Raw genomic sequence first — 21,958 nt, 5'->3', positions numbered from 1 at the left:
CCAGTCACCAAACTTAAAAACTGAAATAAAAAAAAATATTTGAATATATTTCCCTCACCAACCAAGGCCAAGGTAACCAAATGTTGATTTGTACATAGATCTAATACTATTCTTACAACCAGAGTAAAACCCAGATTCAACCTAGATACTTTCAACTTAAGTAAATCAAACATTCATCCTAAAATAATTATAAAAAAAAAAAACAACACACACACATAGAAAAGAAAAAATATTCAAAAATGTGTGATGTTTATTAAAAAACAACAACAACAAAGAATAAATACCTAAAAACAAGGTTCAAGTTTTAGTGAGGAATAGATGTACAGACTGAAAGGCTCTACTAACAAGATAAGAGTTCCCACTTTAAATAGAAACTGAATTGAGCTTCAGTATTTCAATAAAGTGAATGAATGTAAACTCTTCAATATTTAGAACTACAAATAAATAAGCTTGTAGTAAAAGTTCCATTAAAATAACACATTATTTCATGATATTATTGCTCTAAAAGCATTTGTAAAAAAAATTAGAGACTTTTGAACAGCTTAATCACTTCACTTATAAATTTAAAATACATTTCAATATGTAATATACCGTATTAACAATAATGAATAAATATATATAGATATGTGATGATTGCTGACACAGCAATACTGTAAGCTATCAAAATAATGCCTAAGTTTCCCCATGGAGCCAAGGAGGCTTAACTCCACTGATTTTGTGTCAATGTTTTACAAGGTGTTGTGTTAAACCAATCTGACATCTGTACCTTCTTCTGGCACCCAATAGAAATGTGTGCAGCCAAGACAAGCAATCCAGAATTCAAAAATAATTTTAAAAGATGGACAGAAATATTTAAATTTTAGATTTATTTTTACTCAAGTTCAAACTTATTGAAACTTATTCAAGGGGGGGACAAAAATAATACATTTGATTATGTCCCTGCATCAGTACTGTAAGCCATCATCCAATATTTCTTTGAGCAGGCAATAGAACAAAACCAAGTAAAATAAAATCATCAGGGATAAGATAGATGATTTGTACAATGTAAGAACACACAAAAAATTGTACTGTATCACATCATTGGTTCTAGGAACTACACAAAATGTTGAAATAGAAACCAACACAAAATGTATAGATGAACAAACAGATGAACAAACAGAAATATTATTATATAAAACACACACACATTTCAAATAAATAATTCATGTTATTATCACAATCTTAGCCAGAGAATACATCACTGACATACATAACACATTTACAATTTTAAACTATTTTATCTTTTTTTCTTCTTTTTTGGTAGATTATATTTTAGAAATCGGAGAGAATGATATACCAATGACAATTTGATAGTAGAATTCATTTAGTTAAATTGAAACTTCTTCAATTTAAAAAGAATATGAAAAAATATTTGTTCATGAAATTTATTCCAGATTGAACTGAAATCACTGGCAGAAATGGAGTAAAACAATAAAAATCTTTAAAAATCAAAAGCCTTCTACTAAATATAAAAACAAAAATTCTAACAATAATTCAAGTAACTAGACACACTGGTGGGATAAAGTTTCTAGTACGTAGAGTATGCAAGACTAAAACACCAAAGTGGGATCTTAGAAAAAGATAAAACGTGACTTGCTTGAATGAAGAGTAAAAGAAATAGGCAGCTTACCATTGTTAGAGACAAAAACTTTTTTTTTCAATGTGATTTAATAATGCAATCAGAAACCCCAGGAACATTTGATGTGTGTTTATTTTTGCTAATTTGTTCAAAGTCCCATTGGTTAAAGATCTGGTTAGCTGATTATTTAATAGGACCCTTAATAAAAGTAACATTTCAATAAAAACTTAGTAATAGAAGCCATGTTGAACATTCTATTCAATATCTCGAGCATGACAGCCTTTTAAAATGAAATGGGAGGAAATAGTAACTTAATGCAACAGACTGTGAGTGTTTAACATTTACATACATTTCAACATAAATATTTATCATATTTTTCAAGGATGTTTTTACTGTCAAAACTGGGACTATTTTTAAGGGATTGGACTATAATCACACCTGTGAGCAGATATCTAATCGAGTGGTTTGGCTCAAGTGAGTGTCCTTCCTCTAGTAGGAATGGCACACAAGGGTGTGGGGGGGAGTGGTAGAGTGTATTGACCAGTACAGGTCAAACCAACATGACAGTGCATAGAGGATTAACAAGAAAAACATAAAAAATTCTTTTTTAAAAAAAATATACGAAGATTGTTGTATCAATAAGTTTGGATCAGTCATGTCATTAAGTTTGTAATAGATCTAGACAAACAACATCGGTGTGATTACACATATTTTTACCAATGTTTTTGTTTAACACTATTTCATACACTTAGCTTTCTCAATACTTTTAAGATCCTATCACTTATCTGGACCAGTGGGGAAAATGGGAGGGGGGGGGGGGGAGGAATGATAGGGATATCTGGGTGTTGTTTTTTTTACCATAATTGTTTTTTAAAAGCATTTATTAAAAAAAAAAATTCAAACTCATGACTCAAGCCTACATTTTAAGAGCTCTGCTAGTGAGGTGTGTATAAAAATAGATGATTGTATAGTGATCTAAAGTTTAATTTAAACTTACTTTAAAGTGGCAACCTATGGAGGGGACTAATTCAGCTTATACCACCACCTCAGTCAAATACAATGTATTAGAGATACCAAACAAAATAATTAATTACTGATTGTCAATTAATTGGCTAATTTTTTTGTTATTGATTCTTGTGTTGTGTCAGGTAAAAGAAATAAATTTCCGCTTGATCCATGATAGGGTGTGAACAAACCAGATAGACAGAGTGAGTTGATATAAGCTTTGTAAAAGTTATTTCTATTTATCTATAAATAAAAAAAAAATGCCTGTGAATGGTGGTAACTAAACTTCTATTTAAGGTCACTTATGAAAAAATTCTAACAAGAATGAGATTAAAAAACAACAACAACAAAACAAACGTGAGCTCAAAAGATAGCAACTTTCAGTTCATCACAATATAGATGCAGAGAAATATTATAACATCTTTTAATGTTTTCTTCACTCTGTGGTCCCCAATTTCAATTTCACTGTGATTTTTAATGTTAAAAAACATAAATAAATAAATGTTAAGTACATACTAGGTAAAATTTAGGACCTATAACTGTAGCAGATTATCAATGTTATAGAACTTCTGCCACTCATTGGCATGTTTCAATGTGAAGTTTTCACTTGAGACCAGGGTGAAATGTAGCCATCACAATGACTTCTACAATTTAAACAGATATAAAAAAAAAGCAATACTCAAGAACATACAAAGAATCAAACTAAATAACTGGATTCATATTCTATTCTCAATTTCAAACAACTAGGCTCCAATAGTATTTGAACCCCCTACACCATTAAATCCACAGCTAATGGCTCTAAAACTTAGCTTACCTTACATGCCTATCCAACACACTCAACAGATTTGCTTAAATTCAAACCCAGAACCCTCTGTTCACACATACTCTTCCTTCTTTACTTAAAAAAAAACCCCTAAAAAATTGAATAGCCTCTTTATCTGTCCTATGAAAGGTTTTAAAAAAAGAGGAGGTTAGTGTTGAATAAATAAACTCTATATAGTTATTTTCATCCATTAGCAGATCTCTTAATTTAATTTTTTTGCAATGTTGAAATATACATATCATATACATTGCTACATAAATGGGGAACTGATCTTTTGAGAAAGAGAATTTCACCTGCTGACTGTTTAGTGTATTCCTGACTATTTTATACAAATAAATAGTTACAATTGAAAATGTATGCTCCAGAAAATCATAGTTATTCATTGCCAAAAGGGACTAACAGAATATACAAAAAAATATAATATACTTATATATATATATAATACTAAATACTAAATAAAATGAATTCAAGACTGATAACAAAATACAAAGCCAATGATAGAAATGTTTGTTTTTCTTGGCTTATTCACATTACCGGTATGTAAAAACACAATCAACAATGTAGCTGAAGCTATGCACCATAAACAATGCCCATTGTAAACTAGAGGCTATCATTATATCTGGACTATTTTAGCAAAGCAGATTCATCAACATCCAGGTAGATTATTATGAACTTAATAGCAGACTTAAAAAAAAAAAAAAAAAAAAAAAAGAAAAGTTACAAGAACATTCACTCTGGTTTAGAACTCTTGGATTGATTCTCTCATGTAGAATGTTGTGACTTTAAGCGTTATCAATTAAAAATTCACTTTTTTTTTCTCTCCCTAATACAATGTTGTAAAGGAAACATAACCAAATATTTCTATTCATTTTGATTGAGAAGCTACAGTAAATTGTTTATAAAGAGTTTTCATTTCAAAACTGCTATGTAAATCTGTTCAAATAAGCTTTAACATTAGTCCATTGGGTACATTAAAACATTTATAACACAAAACCAAAATTTTGCTAGATTTCAATGTCTCCCCAGTTTTTAACATGCCAAAAAGTTACTCTCCGTCACTGGTGGGGGGTGGAGTCTCTGAAATCTCACATACTTTAATTTCAAGAACAGATCACACATATTGAAATAAAATCAAAAGTTGCTTCGTCAACTTGGATACAATCAGCACTGAATGTCTACTTTCATATTAAGATATACATTTTTTTATGTCTTAAAAATACATCAATGTAAAGAATAATTGTAAAATAACAATGAAACTACATAGTGCTGAGAGGTCAAAGGTCAGTCATACAAATAATTTAAAAAAATGGAGAAAAAGAAAATTAATTAAATAAATTTTGATTAAAAATTTATATTTCTTCCACACCTCATAAGTCTGTTAGTTCCACGAGAAAAAATAAAGATTTGTAATACTTTGAAAAAAAGAATATAGAGTTTTTTTTTTGCTTATCATTTTCACTTTGTCAATAAATTAGGGAGATGTCTAAAAAGAAAAGACTACAAAGAACAATGAAATGAGACATTTATTTTGAATTTCCTAATTAAGATAATAAATATGACAAATACAAACCCTCAGCCAAGTAAATTATAAAGGTAACAAGAGAAAGTTAACAATGGCCTTCTATGAGAAAGCACTGTATTTAAAACTGTATATGTCCTTAAAATGAACCTTCTCTGCAGTCTTCTAATACTATTGCTTGGGGGAAACAATAAGTAACTAACTAGGCTTTTCTTCTCACTTGGCTTCTTCTTTGGCATCTGCAAAGTCTTCTTCCTCCATTGAATAGTTATCCCCATGCCCAGCACCATCCGTCAAAGAGTGAGAATCACTGTTGCTGTTCATAGCAGTCTTGAGCTGCAGCCGTGTAGCATGAAGCCGAAAGAGAAGACGATTTTCCAGGTAATAGCTCTTGTAGTTTTTCCTGTGAGAAAAAAAAAAGTTATTGAAGTCAAGTATTTTATTGTTGATTAAGTGACCAACTACAAAAAATCTATTGCTTCTCAATATTTTGATAGAGGGTGTGGTGGTTGAGTGGTAAAGCACATGGCATCTAAACTGAGAGGTCTCTGGTTCAAATCCTGGTGAAGGCTGGGGTTTAGAATTTTAGGATTTTTAGGGCGCCCATGAATCCACCATCTTCTAATGGGTATTTGAAATTAGTTTGGGAAATGTAAAGGAGATTAGTTTTTGTGATGGCCTTGTTAATCATGGCCCAAAGAACCAGATGACCTTTACATCATGTGCTCCATTAATTGCAAGGTCTGAAAGGGGCACTTTTTTGTACACCATCTTGGTAATTAGACTGAGCAAATTTCTACAAGTCAGAGAACACAGAGTACCTGAATTTAAACAGATCAAAATGAATATTTCCCTCAGCTTGGTATCTGCCTTGTCACATCTTCAAAAAGATAGCTCTGCATTTGGGAACTTCAAAATTGAACCACTTCATCCTATTACTCATTATTTTGAACTAGATCAAGAGGTTGGCAAATACATTTTTGTTAAATTTATATGCATACTCCACTGACCATTTCTTCAAGAAAGATCATCAGCATAATGAGTAACATGAAGCTTAATAGCATTCTCAAGCCTAAATAGTGTCTTAAATGTTTTTTTTAATTACTAAGGAACACTTTTAGAAAGTTTCACCACTAATTTCAATCAATCACTGCATTAATTCCAATCTATCACTGCCCTCAATCACCTTTCTAACTCAACTCAGCCAAGTAGTCAGTCATTACAGTTAAAGTTAACGTACACATCACAAAATTAATTTCAAAGTCATTAAGTTGCTAGGGGGAATAAGTCAGCTCAGGATAACAGGACGCATCAATTACATACTTAGTTTTGTCCAACAGTTTCCTGCAGTCCTCAAATTTCTCCTGGTAAAGGTAGAGTATAGCCAGCTCAACTGTACTGTAGGGCACCAGGTAATGGTCACTGTGAAGATTCTTCTCACTAGACAAGGCAGCACAAAAACAAAACATGGCGCTTATCAGTATGGCAAATGTGACAACAAAAGATAAAAAAAAACAAGGGTTAAGCTACTGTAGGGTCCAAAGTTAACTTCTATTTGTAAGATTAAGTTCAATTTCATCTCAAAGTTGGATTTGTAAAATTTTATATATTTTAAGATATTCCAAAAGTTGACAAAAGGATTGTTGTAGAGTTGGTAACTCAGAAATTTGCTTAAAAAATATTCAGATTTAATAAGCACAGTCAGGAAACAACTATGGATCATCTTATAGAAACGCCTGTCATCCACACAGAAGTTCCCCCCTCACCACCCAGCTGATGTATCCAAAAAAACAGCAAGTACTGATATAATTTGGGATAAACTACACCACAGACTCTGCCAGGATGTAGCACTGTGTGCTGCTTAAGGGTTACTGGCTCCTGATTTTTCCTCCTAAACATATTTGGGTATAACTGCAAGGCAGCAGAGGTTTGAATTCAGTTTTCCTTCTCCTAGGTGGGTAGCCAGCTAAGGCTAACCAGCCCCACCTGCCCAAAGCTTACAGGTTTAGATGCCAGATTGTCACCTTTGCCCTTATTCCTGTTAGTAATAAACAGTTCCCCTGGGCCCAATATCTGAGCAACACGTGAGGGTCAGGAATTGTCAGAGGCTATGTGAGATGCATGCCATTGGAAGCATTTTATTTCCATTACCACTTCCAGGCAATGACAACCTCATGTATTCTAACAGACTAAAGAGATAGAAAATTTGTATAGACCAATGAGACACATATAGCACACAGCGAAATCCCTGTATAAAAAAAAAACAACTTAAGGTCTCCGTTGCTTCACAGTTTTATTTACACCATCATAAACCAACTGTATGTTCCCCTTGAAAAAACACAACTGTTGATCTAGCCATTGTTGATCTAGCCATTGTTTTTCATTACATTGTAATTTGTAGCTGAAATAGCAGCAAGTGCATAGGATTCCAGAAAGCAGAATAAATTTAAAATCAACACCATGGGAGGGTAAGATGGTTGCTGTGGCACACCCTTTCGTTGATATCCCACAATAAAACAGAAAAACTTACTTGCTGATCACCTCCAAGAAACATTGCTCAGCTTGAAGTAATAGCCCCCTGTGTCTCTGGCAAACTCCTTTCAACAACAAGGCCAGGGTGTAGTTGTCATGATAGAATTTATCAGAACTGGCTTGTTCTGGGAAAAGAAGAATTCCAGGAAATGAATCGTAAACATTAAGAGCCAACTGTATTCTTTAGAAAACAACAAAGCTAAAATATAAAAAACTAATGTTAACCATCATGCATCATGATAAAAATTCCCATGATAGCCAACTACAAGACTTTGATGACAGTGAAACTATAATGTCATTATTACTATACTTGCTGCTATATTGTGAATATAGTCCTATAGAAAAGCTTGGGGAAACAGGGTATCTGGGAAAAGGTTTCCATGCCATCTTTATGTGCTCTAAGAACACAATTCAGGAGAAGTCAAATCTCGAATATGACTAAATTCTCAGTCTGGGTAGCAAAGCTCTTTACGCCATTCAGCCACAACTCTATTTACAAGAAAAAACTGGCATCTAGACCAAATATTACTGTTTTAGCTAGGAGCAAACAGATAATACTAAATTAAATATTGGTCAATGTTAACTTTAAAACTTCATCTTTACCATCCCTATAGTCTGTTGGATGGTTGGAGAACCACACAAGATCTGTTGACTGTCTTCTCCATTCCTCTTTTGCCTTGGGTAGAATTTCTTTCAATCACATGACCATCCATTCTTTGATGTTGTCTTCCCATCGCTTTCTCTATCTGGCTCTTCTTCTTTTTCCTGGTACTGTTCCCTGAAGGAAGGTCTTAGCGAGCTCTTGTAACATTGTGTTTTAGTTTGTGTCTTTTGACAGTAATTAGCAAGTCAGCTAGCTTGTCTTTCACCTCTTCGTTTGTGATATGGTCTTTGTATGTGATACCTAGGAACTTTCTGTAGCCTTTTAGTTGCATAGCTGGGATCTTTAAGCACCACATTTCAATACAATTATTAGCTGGATGGAGGATACTGAGTCGCTCAACATCTAAGTCTAGAAAAGTAGCTCTTCAATTGATGCTCAGTGGGAGTTAGAAAAGTCTAACACCATGAGATGATTGAATGATAATACCAAGTGAATAATTTTTCAATAATTGTTGTCAACTCTGCTCAATAAGTGATCCCACGAATCATACAGATTAAAGAGTTATAGTCAATATTTCATTTCACCCCTTCTGAACATCAATGCATGCAAACACTCTGAAGGTGAAGCTCAATAGTCAGCTTCAGTCCCATTTTCATGGCATGTCAACTTGCACAATTTTAATGACTCTGAACATTAATATACACTTAGAACTCTTGATGTGCTGAGACTAAAGCCCAATACGTATTTCCAACTATGAAGTTATGGAACTTTGTTGTAACAAAAGAAAAAGGGTGGTTACCTCTCTTACTGGCTAACTCAGTGACAGTGGCTTCCACTACTAGTAGCATTTTGTCTAACAATTCCTGGTTCTTGCCTACAATGTTGAATCCATTCCACACATAGATCAGTTCCTAGAAACAAATATCTTTTTGTTTGTATTAAAGTTTATGGCCATATCAGACCAAGGACAAAGATGACAGACACAATGACACACTGAAGATCAGGTAGGCAGACAAAATGACAGACTGAAGATCAGGTAGGCAGACACAATGACACACTGAAGATCAGGTAGGCAGACAAAATGATAAGGGAGGTAGACACAATGACAGACTGAAGATCAGGGAGGCAGACAAAATGACACACTGAAGATCAGGGAGGTAGACACAATGACAGACTGAAGATCAGGGAGGTAGACACAATGACAGACTGAAGATAAGGGAGGTAGACACAATGACAGACTGAAGATCAGGGAGATAGACACAATGACAGACTGAAGATCAGGGAGGCAGACAAAATGACACACTGAAGATCAGGGAGGTAGACACAATGACAGACTGAAGATCAGGGAGGTAGACACAATGACAGACTGAAGATCAGGGAGGTAGACACAATGACAGACTGAAGATCAGGGAGGTAGACACAATGACAGACTGAAGATCAGGTAGGTAGACACAATGACAGACTGAAGATCAGGGAGGTAGACACAATGACAGACTGAAGATCAGGGAGGTAGACACAATGACAGACTGAAGATCAGGGAGGTAGACACAATGACAGACTGAAGATCAGGGAGGTAGACACAATGACAGACTGAAGATCAGGGAGGTAGACACAATGACAGACTGAAGATCAGGTAGGCAGACACAATGACAGACTGAAGATCAGGTAGGCAGACACAATGACAGACTGAAGATCAGGGAGGTAGACAAAATGACAGACTGAAGATCAGGGAGGTAGACACAATGACAGACTGAAGATCAGGTAGGCAGACACAATGACAGACTGAAGATCAGGGAGGTAGACACAATGACAGACTGAAGATCAGGTAGGCAGACACAATGACAGACTGAAGATCAGGGAGGCAGACACAATGACAGACTGAAGATCAGGGAGGCAGACACAATGACAGACTGAAGATCAGGGAGGGAGACACAATGACAGACTGAATATCAGGGAGGCAGACACAATGACAGACTGAAGATCAGGGAGGTAGACACAATGACAAGACTGAAGATCAGGGAGGCAGACACAATGACAGACTGAAGATCAGGGAGGCAGACACAATGACAGACTGAAGATCAGGGAGGCAGACACAATGACAGACTGAAGATCAGGGAGGCAGACACAATGACAGACTGAAGATCAGGTAGGCAGACACAATGACAGACTGAAGATCAGGGAGGCAGACCATAATAATACAATGAAAAGAAAAAAAAAGTTCTCGTGTACCTTGAGGACACAGAAAAAAAAATGTTTCTTGTTTGTATCATTGTCTTCCCAAATAAACATCAACAATTATTTATTAACTAAGTTAAAAGAGAAAACTTGCAAAGAAGGTATCACTGGTTTAGTAAGCCAGCACACAAACTATTAGTACTAGACTTACCAGTGCTGGCAGGATCAGGTAGCCGCCTTGTTGGAAGTAGCGCTGAGATTTAGCTACTGCAAACTTCTCAAAGGGTAAAGACTTGCCAGCAATCCTTTGTTTCAGCTTCGGAACTTCACTAAGGGGAAATAAATCACCAATTCGAAACAAAGAACAGCACGGAACACATTCACACTCATTGATAGTACATGACAATTAAGTCCAGAACATATAAACATTCCTGACCTAAAAAGATAATCCGTGTGTTTTTTTGTCTCCTCCGTCTGGTCTGAACACATGACAAGAAACGCAGCTTTCTGGTACGTGTAGGTGGCTTTACTCCAGCGACTCTCTTTAGACAAACGTTCTGCATACTTCATGGCCATCAGCCAATCACTTTTGAAACTGTCACATGACAATGTAAACAAAATTGATGATACATAGATACACATTGTTTTTAAAAATGAATCTAAGCCTTAAAAAAATCTCACACATGACAAGCAATATTACATTCATGCTGGCTCTCATACTTACTCTCTGTTCCATAGTCTACTACATATGCATTCAGGTATCATTTCTTTCCAAGTGTTCAGGAACAAAAGATGGAACAGTTTGAACAAGCCAGGAACTCAATTCAATAAATACTAAACAATGATTTCATTTTGTAATTGAAATAAATGAATAGATATATTAGGGACCATATTCATTAGACTGAACTTAGGTACAACATACAACTATACAAAATAAGGACATTTTAAAACTTAAGTTGAAAACTTTGACAAATCAGTTTCTGATGACATTTAGCACATTATAAGATTTCTATCCTCTTGATTCTGTAGTAGAATTTGACATTTTTGTGGATTAAAACATGCAGAATCTACATTTGATGTTTTTCTCTTTTAGAATGAATGTTTGAAGATATCAACTTGCCAAGTTATTTCTTATTATGAAAACATCAAGTCAAAAATAACAAAAACACCTAAACTTAAAATTGGGAATATTCTAAAAAAAAATAATTTATCTACAAACAGCATGCCTCAATCTGATTATTCAACATAACAACTACTGATTGATGGTCTAAGTTCACATCTCGTCCAAGAATGGGATTTTTATGTCCACTAATAGCTGAAAGTACTTGACAATAATGGAAAAAGTGAAAGCTGTTAGTCATTGGATAACAACAAAAAAATAATTTTATTATGTATTTCATAGGCCAATATCTGGATAAAGGAAACTTTTTGTTCACAAATAAGATACCAAGTAAAATATTCAATGAGAATGTAGTCTGGATGATATAAAATACTACCAATGTAATTAGGATTTTGTTTCTATCTCAATTCTTGTTCACTAGCCATACAAATACAAACTGACCAGTGGCACCACATAAGTTCCCAGTAACACAGGTGATGAAACTGTCGCCACTCACTTTGCGACTCTATGGACTCTTCAAACCTGTTGATGGCCTGGAGAAAAAACAATTGACCAACAGACTAAACAGTTGACTAATTTGTGCAACAAATTATCAACATCACCTAGGTTACATCTGAATTAAATGTATTGGTGAGCTATGAGATGTTTCCTAATGCTTTTATAGTGATAATCTAATCTTATCTTAATAATAACTACCTTGATATCAATGTACAATGAATGAAGCTAATGTTTGGGACAGATCCTAAACCTAAATGACTTTCACCAACCTTTTTTTTTTTTTTACTATTAGTACTATTTTCATTAAGTTACTAAACTTTAATTTACTTTAATCAATAAGTACTCACATCATCAATATGACCTTTGACCTCCTCTAGCCTGGCTGAGAAGAACAGGAAGATGGCCCCCTGGAGGTAATGAGGAAGATGACAAATGTAAGAGAGAAAAGATCAAATTGAGCCAGTCTGTAAAAATACAAACATTGGTGACTGAGGATTAGGGTGACCTAGTTAGGGCGTGCACTCCATATGGCACTAGAAATGGTGACCATCCAACCAAAATGAGTTTTACATACAGTCATGCCCCTAGAAATGGTGACCATCCAACCAAAATGAGTTTTACATAGAGTTATGCCCCTGGAAATGATGACCATCCAACCAAAATGAGTTTTACATACTGTTATGCCCCCTGGAAATGATGACCATCCAACCAAAATGAATTTTACATATTTTATATATTTAGCTTAGCCCCTAGAAAACTGATGATTGAACAAAATTTAAGCCCCTACAGATAAAAAAAAAAAAAAAAAAGAAAGGCAGAAGGGATTTGATTTGAAATTTGCATCTTAAAAGTTATTTTGTGTCAGATGAATGGAAGAATACTTCTTAAAAAGAAAATGTACGAAGATTAGTAAGAGACTGTTTCAACCAGACTATTGCTCAGGGTAGAGTCCTTTACACACTGGGATATATGTCCCAAATGTACATTTAGTGTTCATTAGTTTCTTAGACTGTCAAGTGGCTGCACCAAGACCTTAATAATTCTCCCTTTAATTGCAGACAACCTAATGCAGAAGATGATTATTATTTATACCATTGTAAATTTGACAAGAGAAACATAAGTCTTGATACAACCCAATGTCTGGATTTGTAGCTGGCATCATCATTAAAGGGAACAGAAAAGGTTCTGCTAGGAATATAATGATCCTGTATGAATTTTTCTTTATCTCTAGACAGTTATAAAAGAAAATAAACAAACATGAATGACAATACCAGTTGGTTATATTTACACTAAACTGTAATGCTTCATTAAGATCAGGAGTTAAAAAAAAACTACTACAGTAACAAGAAAATTCATGGGTCATGCATTCAAAAAAGAATCTTACCTTTGGGTGGTCCTTTAAACATGGTCTAAGAAGTTCTGTAGCCAATTCAATGTCTCCCTCAGCCAAACCTTAACAGAAATTAAAAAAAAAACTAGACAATGTGATTGATAAGTTTTTTTTTCACCCAATTATTTCCTCCACACTCAAAAAAAAAAAAAAAAAATTTGGAACAAAATAAACTGACTGATCCATGAGATTTGAGTTGCATCCACCATTTTATAGTAAAATATGAATGGTTATGTTTACTTTTTAAATGCCAAATGTTATTTCTTCATAAAGAAGTGCTTAAGATTTCATTTCATACTTTATGAACAAATGAATCTTGTTTTATGAACATGACATTCTAAAATCTAAATCCCTACACATTTTCAAGTAAATAAAATTAAAAATGTTAAAGAAATTCTTTTACCCAGAACATAAGTGACAAGTGAGTGATATGCTACTAGCATTATTGCACATAATTTACTCCTGAGTCCAACCCGTAGTTCACAACCTCTCTGGAGCTCAGATAAACCCAGACTCTGGGGATGTAAGTAGAACACAGGAATTTCAAATTAATAACTCAACAAAAAGTGGCACAAACTATGTTTGTTAATTCTTAAGGTGGGGCTAAATTTTGGGAGTTGTGCTTTACAACAGTTTGACCATGGCTATCACGAGAAGTGCAAATTTTCTGGTCAACAGGTGCAGGGGAATAGTAAAGGGGGAGGAAGCTGGAGAAGGAGTGTGTCACATGATTTACTTGGATGCAGTCAGATTTTGGATTAGAGAGTAGGACAGGTTTTAAATCTGAGAGAGATCATTGAGTAGTGTGGTGTATGACCATCTAATTTGTAGTCTATTTGATGTACATATGTTCAGTAGTTCAATAAATTCATTATTAACTATATGATCGAGAAGATTACAATTGAAAAGCTATCATCTTAATTTAGGAGTGTATTATTTCTTTTTCATTTCTGTTGGTTAAGAATTAGAAGAATAAGCACCCATAATTTCATCTACTTCCATATGATAAAAGTTATAGAGAACTGAATTAAAGCTTCACAGAGAACAGCTTACCTACTACATAGCATAACATTTTTTACTGTACACTGTGTTTTAATGTTTTGCATATATTCCTCACTATTTCTCTGATGTCTCTCTAAAGCACACATAGTCAAGAGTTCAATATTTTAGTAAAAATAAATACTGGATTTACCTTTTTCCCAGAGAATCCAACAAATTCCAAAAGTTTCATGATCTTACTAGGCAACAGTGAAATCATCTGAAGATGTTACAGATTCAAAGTTGAATATACATCCATAAATTTTAAATAAACAAATGTAGTACTTATAAACACTTAAGAAATATGGGTAAAGCACTTATGTGTTACAGCAGTTTAAAAACAAATGACTTTATCTTACAGGACCAAGTGTGGGTAGGACACAATAGTACTTACTAAGTTGAAAGCTCCTATACCCATACAAACACCACTCTCAAAATGGACTCTGTGTTTGTCTGTTGCAACTTTTCTGTTGAGTGATATTTTATGGCACTCTCTGAGGAAAAAAAAATGTAGTCCAAAATTTCTTTCAACATAAGTTTTTAATATGCAATATCCTACTTAAAAAAAAAACAAGAAAAGAAAAAACCTTTGTGGTTAGGAGCTTAGAGACACTGACCTGTATATTTTATAGCATTCTCTTATTTTGAGGCCACCTTTTATAAAGCTGATCAAATTCTCATCTTGTATAAAGGTAAGGAAGGCTCGTATCAACAGGCATTCGGCATAACATAGCTCTGCATGAATTTCCTCTAGGAAACAAGAAAAAAACATTTCGAATGATTCAACTCTTAAAAACAAAAGATAGAGAATAGATGACATTATTATATTTACGTTTAAAATTAAAATTTGACTGTGGACAATTAATCACAAAGAAAGCATTTATACCCTCAAACATTTATTTTATAGGTCAGAGGGAAAGGGTATGTGGCCTTTCAATTAGAATCAAGTGCTTCAGGTTCAAGTCTAATCAAACCATTTATTCTTGTCAATTTATTTGTTTTTATAATAATTATAATAAGAAAATTTCTCAGTGGATTACAATGAATTTTGTTTCTCTTCAGCCAAACTCGACCCTGGCAGTGACAGAGAATGAAATTTAATTCATTTCCAAATAATAATAATAATAATCTATATTATCCATGAGTAAATTTGTTTTACAATTGTGAAGTACAAAAAAAAAAACATAATTAGAGCAAACACTTTGTACGATAGCACACATCACAGTCTATGCAAGAGTTCTCCACAAATAGTCTTAACAATTTACTTACAAAGCAAAACAAATAGTAATACCTTCAGTATAGCTATCATAATCCACTTTGGTGGCAAACTTGGTTAAAGAGCCCATGATAGTTGATTTCTTTCTGTTCTTGTTGCATACAATAACAGCAGACTTGATGGCTTCTATGGCAACCTCAATATCAGCCTGAAAATCAATTTGTAACTTCATGGAAACTTCCATGTGGATGTGATTCTCGAAAATGATTTTCCTAGAAAATCGACAGATGCTGTATATCATTTGGAAAAGAATGACTTAACTCATTGGCCACACAGGGAAAATCTCTAGCTATATAATGGAGGTATTGTCTTTATTAAAAAAAGTATTTTTAATGTTTGTTTTTTTTTTGTTTCAAGATAAAAAATTGGATTGTGTAACAAAAAGTACTTTTTTTTTCATTTTATTTCAAATGTATGATTTGTATGAGCAAACTATAGGCCTACTTGATATCAATAAGAGATCAGTTGCAGAAACCAAACAAAGCTTCAAGATAATGGCGAACTTGAATTTTCAATAGTAATTAAAATTTTATTGTTAGATCTAAAGTTGATGGGATATCAACAAACACAAAGCAACAGCGGCTTTTAAATACAGTTTAGAAATGTATCTTTTTTTTTCCTGTTTTAATGTATTTGAGAATATTTTACTAAAATAAACAAATTTAAAAAAGCACTATACCATGTCAAAAGTCATGACTGCTTGTATATACAGTACTGTACCATATCCTGTAGCATGGTACATATTTTGGTCTGCCCTGGGAAACAAAAAAAACAACAAACTTGTGAACGTTTTAACTGGTTTTTACGATTGTAAGCATCTAGGCAGGTCCATTGTAATACAATTGTTTAAAGTAAATCAGTGATACAAACCATGGCTGCATACGTTCTTTAGCTTGTGCAAACTTGTTGTTGAAGAAAAGACTCAAAGCCAAATCTGACTCCAGGATGGTAGTGTCAAGGTCAAGCTTGGGAAGTTTCAGGTTTCTGGAAAAAAAAAAAGGAAAACAATTGTCAATTTTGTTTTTTTTTAATTATTTTTTTGTGCTATTATTTTATGTTAACTATTTGCTGGCAAGATTTATTCAAAACCAGAGCGGATACATTGACCTTATTCTAGAAGAAAGTTTGCCTGTAGACGCCTGTAGTGTTACAATGTCCAACCACCTATCTATACAGTGCTGCCAACTTTTAACAAATGTCACTGAATAAGAGCAAGGCAGGCTCAAAAGTATTCTCATCACAATAAACCAAGTCAGACATTATGAAGTTCAATGTAGCACACCATCACTTGTAGGGAACTTCTTACACAGATCAAACAAAGTTATAAGGACCAATGTTTCATCATATCACTTGTAGGGAACTTCTTACACAGATCAAACAAAGTTATAAGGACCAATGTTTCATCACATCACTACACAGATCAAACAAAGTTATAAGGACCAATGTTTCATCACATCACTTGTAGGGAACTTCTTACACAGATCAAACAAAGTTATAAGGACCAATGTTTCATCACATCACTTGTAGGGAACTTCTTACACAGATCAAACAAAGTTATAAGGATCAATGTTTCATCACATCACTTGTAGCGAAATTCTTACACAGATCAAACAAAGTTATAAGGACCAATGTTTCATCAACATCACATCTTCTTACAGAGATCAAACAAAGTCATTAAATTTACAAACCTTGTAGGGGCCACAGAATCAAGTGCATCTTGAAAGTCCTGTAAGGAAATAAAAACCATTCAATGATGTTCTAAGTTAAAAGAGAGAGATTTTGCTGGAGCAAAATCAAGTAATGCAAAACAGTCTAATAGTTTGAATAGATATAAAGAGGTTAAGTAAAAATGAGCACATAGCTTTCAAGAACTTAAAAGAAACATTGTACACTCACTAATGATGACAAATAAATGTATATCAATACTAAGTTCACTTCCCATAAATTGTTTCTTTTCTTAAGAAATCTTGGTGCCAGGTAATTTGAAAAAATCTCTTTCCCCATAGCATCAGATTCCATGGAATGACACTATTTTATGTTTCTCATCTCATGGCTTTTTCTACATAATCTTTTTTTTTATTTCTTGCTCCCCTAAGATTGACCCTTTCTTTTCTAACTCTCTTCAAAACAGTAAAGATAGCCACATCAGACAAATTTCTTACAATGTCTTCTAGCTTTGAATATAATACATTCAGATGAAGGTTTTTCAAATATAGTTTGAAATATACGAATAAAGGTAGAACTAAACAAATATGAAAATTAATTACATTTTTTTAAAAGGAAAAAAAAATAGTGTCTACACTTGTAGTTAATCAGTATTAAACTAAATAACAATGATAAACTAACTCAAATTTGTATCATTTTTAAAGAAACAAATAAAACAATCTCTATTTGTTACAAAACCAAACATAAAAAAATTGGAATATTGCAGAATAGGGAAAAAAATAGACTTTGGAAACAATAAAGTGTATGCCTCTATTTTCTGCCTAAAGTGTGACTAAACATCATAAATGAAACAAAAACTAACCCTCTGTTTCTATTAAATCAAATCATAATTAAATAATGGGTTTGAAGATACCTACAATGACACAAAAAATACACAACAGTAAAGCCACAAGTCGACCCAAAAGGAAGATTGAACAAAATATAAGGATGACCCAAAATGAAGATTGAATTAAAAATAATGATTTTAATAAGATAAGTTGCCCAGAGTGCATTAAAAAACTAAATGCTATAGGGCATTCCACATTCAACTTGCTTGATGCCAACTAGGTACTAATGAATCATAGAAATACTACAACACAAGTATGTTAACCTTTTGAACCCTGGACACCAGTTTTCTATCAGACTGTTATAAACCCAAAGACCACTGGACATCAACTATACATATTAATGTAAATGAACAAGTAGTAATTGAAAAAGTCAGCACATAACTGATGGATTGAGACTTGGTGAATTTCTTCTTGATAGTACAATGAAATATATTTTTCTTTTATCATTTTTTTTTTACCATAAAACCATTGTAATCAAAATTATGGTTAAAATCCCAGGGTTCAAAGGGATAGATTTTGAAATTGTGAGCATCAAAAATAAAATTTCAATACTCTGCGCACATCAGGCTTGACAGGCTCATCACCACACACTTGATAACTGGGCTAGAAAAAAAATGGTATGGTGGGACTTTTGTAAATAAGTTACACAGTTCCTTTGACAAGAGTAACTCGATCAAAATATAACAAAGACAGACCACGATTAAACATCTTCTAGTTATGTACAATTTCACATTCACATTCCCAATTAAAAGAAAACTATGAATCTTTTCATTTGTGAATATATTTCTCAGTAGTGAATTACAGAGACCACATTAAAGATAAACAGCATTAAACATTATAAAAAAAAATAAGTTGAAGAATAAGTAGATTTTTTAAACTAGATGATTGTATGCAATTATTTATATTCCTTGCATGGTCAAACTGTAGGCAGAGTACCACTTAAATGTTATATATATACTTGTCTAGGTTGAAAAGCATTAAACTAACTTGAATAATTTATTACCTGGATGATGGGATGAGGTTGAAAATTAAACATGCATCTGCCTATCCTTTCCTTTACATAAATTCAATAATCAGGCAGCTATATTTAACTTTGTTATTTTTTTCAAAAGAACACTAAATCTTTCATTAATATGGTGGTCATAATAAGAGCTACAGAGTGATAGGAAGTTATTCAAGGTAAGGTAAAGTATTCAACAAAATTGAATAATTGAGGTGTTGGCCCATAGAATGGTAGGGAGGTCAATGGTTTCTATTTTGATTGTAAAGTGACAGCAATGGAAATATGGGATCTGGTTTGGTTTAGGAGCTTGAATTATCAAATATCTATGACTAGTTACTTTAATCTTTCTGAGAAGGCATGGCAGCTGAGTGGTCAAGCACTCGGCTTCCGAATCGAGGGGGCTGTTGGTCAGTGTGCTGGCCACATGACACCTTCACTTGTTATCCGGTGGCTAAAGAAACAGATGACCTTTACATCATCTGCCCCATAGATCACAAGGTCTGATAGGGGGCACTTTTAGTTTAATCTTTCTCAGAAATTAATGCCAACACTCAACCAAATGAAATACATAAAATTCCTTATAACAGTTTTCCTCACTGAATGGCATTAAAATTAAGAATTATTGATTTATTCCATGAATTCCAAGTTTTCCCATAAAAATAAAACCTTTTGAGCTTTGAATCCTCCTTAAACTAGCTTGGATATTGCTGCTGAGCAGTAACCTCTTTGGCAGTTTGTGACAAGTAAAAATAGCATGCTGGTTTGATTCCAGCTATTCTGTACTGTCATACAGAGTCAAATCCATAAAATGAATAATTTTGCTTCTTAGAATAAGTTTATTTAATAAGTAATTAGTTGAAGCTTACTTCATTGTCCTCATCTCCACAGTGCTCAGAATTAGCAGCAGTTGCCATGGTGGTTGCCATCAATCAAAACACAATTTCTCTTTTCCTCTTCAATGTAATACAGTTTAAAGTTATTGACAGTTTTAGATTAGTACTTAAATTGTTAAGCGTTGAATGAACATAATTTATAAGCAAGTGTGAATGGTATAGTTTGACAGTGAGCGTTTTATTAGAAAATGGGTACAGTCTAGTAAATTTTAAATATATATATTCTGTTTAAATTTGTTTCACCATAATAACATGTCATTAATCAACTCCAGTGTGTTCTACATTTATACTATATATATACAATAAAAGTAAGGTATCACTGTTTGAAAATGAAAAAGGAATTAGAGAGAAACTATAACTTGCGGTGAGGAACTTGCTGAAACTTTTGACTCTAAATGACTATTATAATATGTATAAGACTTAAAGTAATAAGGTGCATTAAAAAGAATTGTCATGTAACATTCAATACTAGTATTAAAATTAATAGATTTATATATATATATTAGATTCTCCCCATTTTCAGCCTCAATAATCCAACAATGACCGCCCAGGGTTTCCCCCAGCAATGGAGAAGTTGCAAGGGGAGATAATCTAGTCTCTTGAGACATAAAATGCCACAATAATAAAACAATAGAACAAAACATAAAAATACAATTTTTTTTTAAGTGAGCTACTATCTTTAGTAGTAAGTCTAAGTCTAAGTCTAAGTCCTAGTCCTAAATTTACAATGTCATCATTGAGTTAAGTTATGAATGTCTTTGAATTCTCAGTCAAATGATGAATGATGATCTGCATTTATAAACTATGAGTATGATGCTTAATTCTTGTCTTTTCTGTCTACTAGCTAGCTCTAGTCATAGTCTAGACCTAAACCAGGCTAACCTAACGTCACTAACCATAACATAATCTATAACTAATCCAGAGCCAGAATATAGAATAATAGATATTAGATCTGGATGGCTGCCTGGTCGTGAGGTTTGCGCGCTGGACTGTCATTTGGATTTATCCATGGTCCCAGGTTCAATCCCTGCCCGCTCCCATCCCCCGTTGTCCCGCAGGAGGTTTGGACTAGGAAGTAAACTATCTTCAACTCTGAAGGAACATCTGAAACGTAAAACATTTTACAAAACATGTTTCATCTAATCTAATAATTCATATGTTGTTATAAATAGATCTAAATAAGACTTGTTGATTAAGTTGATAGACTGTAACTCACTGTAAGTCTATGTAACAGTAAAAGTTAAGTAGTGAGTAATGTAAGCCAGGTACTCTCACTCTGTCTCATCTCTTTCTAGACTGTAGTGTAGTCTGTTGTGTTACATAATTATTATATTTATAATTAATATGATATTATTATAATTATGATAATATAAATATATATTTTAATTTTATAAAATGATATCTGATCTAGTCTATCTAAAATCTACTAGGCTCTAGATCTTAATTAGATCTAGAATCTATTATACTAGATTATACAGACTATATATCTATTCTATCATATTTTATTAATTATAGATCTAGAAATAGAATATCTAGATCTATAATCGACTATATCGAAATTACAGATTATCTCCCTTATTCTATAGAGAGTATAGTCTAGATCTATATTAGTATATATTTATATTAATACTAATAGTAAACCACATAGACCTACTTCTGTAGTAATACAGTAATAGCTAGATCTAGACGTCAATAACTAGAATCTAGATCTAGAATAGTAGACTCTAGAAATCTATTTTGTGAATGTTTAGTTATTTAGTAAGCTATGGGTCGCCATATTGTGCTGCTTTTATGTTTTTATTCAAACTGCTAGGCTACCGGTGTATGCATGATCGATATGTAGACATTATAAACATTCATTTTTATGAAATTTATTTGTGTGGATCTGATATCTAGACTCTAAATTAACAAA

The 21,958-nt window shown here is 33.2% G+C and overlaps 1 protein-coding gene across 4 annotated transcripts; it reads right to left on the bottom strand.

Moving 5' to 3' along the window:
- Positions 1–216: 216 nt before the first annotated feature.
- Positions 217–21,838, bottom strand: LOC106064391 (tetratricopeptide repeat protein 39B-like). 4 transcript variants are annotated; one of them, XM_056029148.1, is made up of 20 exons: positions 21,701–21,829; positions 21,263–21,354; positions 20,020–20,106; positions 17,287–17,324; positions 16,469–16,582; positions 16,278–16,353; positions 15,614–15,746; positions 14,940–15,072; positions 14,717–14,816; positions 14,477–14,542; positions 13,688–13,799; positions 13,279–13,346; positions 12,242–12,301; positions 11,838–11,929; positions 10,713–10,871; positions 10,488–10,605; positions 8,901–9,012; positions 7,496–7,622; positions 6,289–6,405; positions 217–5,368 (listed from the first exon to the last, which is right to left on the bottom strand). In XM_056029148.1, exons 3-20 carry the CDS (start codon positions 20,077–20,079, stop codon positions 5,182–5,184), a joined length of 1,872 nt encoding a protein of 623 aa, XP_055885123.1. In that variant the 5' UTR covers positions 20,080–20,106; positions 21,263–21,354; positions 21,701–21,829; the 3' UTR covers positions 217–5,181. The 4 variants fall into 4 exon arrangements, with proteins under 4 accessions (XP_055885123.1, XP_055885122.1, XP_055885124.1 ...); XM_056029147.1 differs by lacking the exon at positions 21,263–21,354 and having other exon boundaries at positions 21,701–21,838; XM_056029149.1 differs by lacking the exons at positions 21,263–21,354; positions 21,701–21,829 and adding an exon at positions 20,516–21,081.
- Between the last annotated feature and the right edge of the window lie 120 nt (positions 21,839–21,958).

This window comes from Biomphalaria glabrata, chromosome 5, assembly GCF_947242115.1.
Source record: "Biomphalaria glabrata chromosome 5, xgBioGlab47.1, whole genome shotgun sequence".
Taxonomy (NCBI): domain Eukaryota; kingdom Metazoa; phylum Mollusca; class Gastropoda; family Planorbidae; genus Biomphalaria; species Biomphalaria glabrata.
Note: the sequence above shows the minus strand (reverse complement) of the source record. Positions and strands in the feature narration are given on the sequence as shown.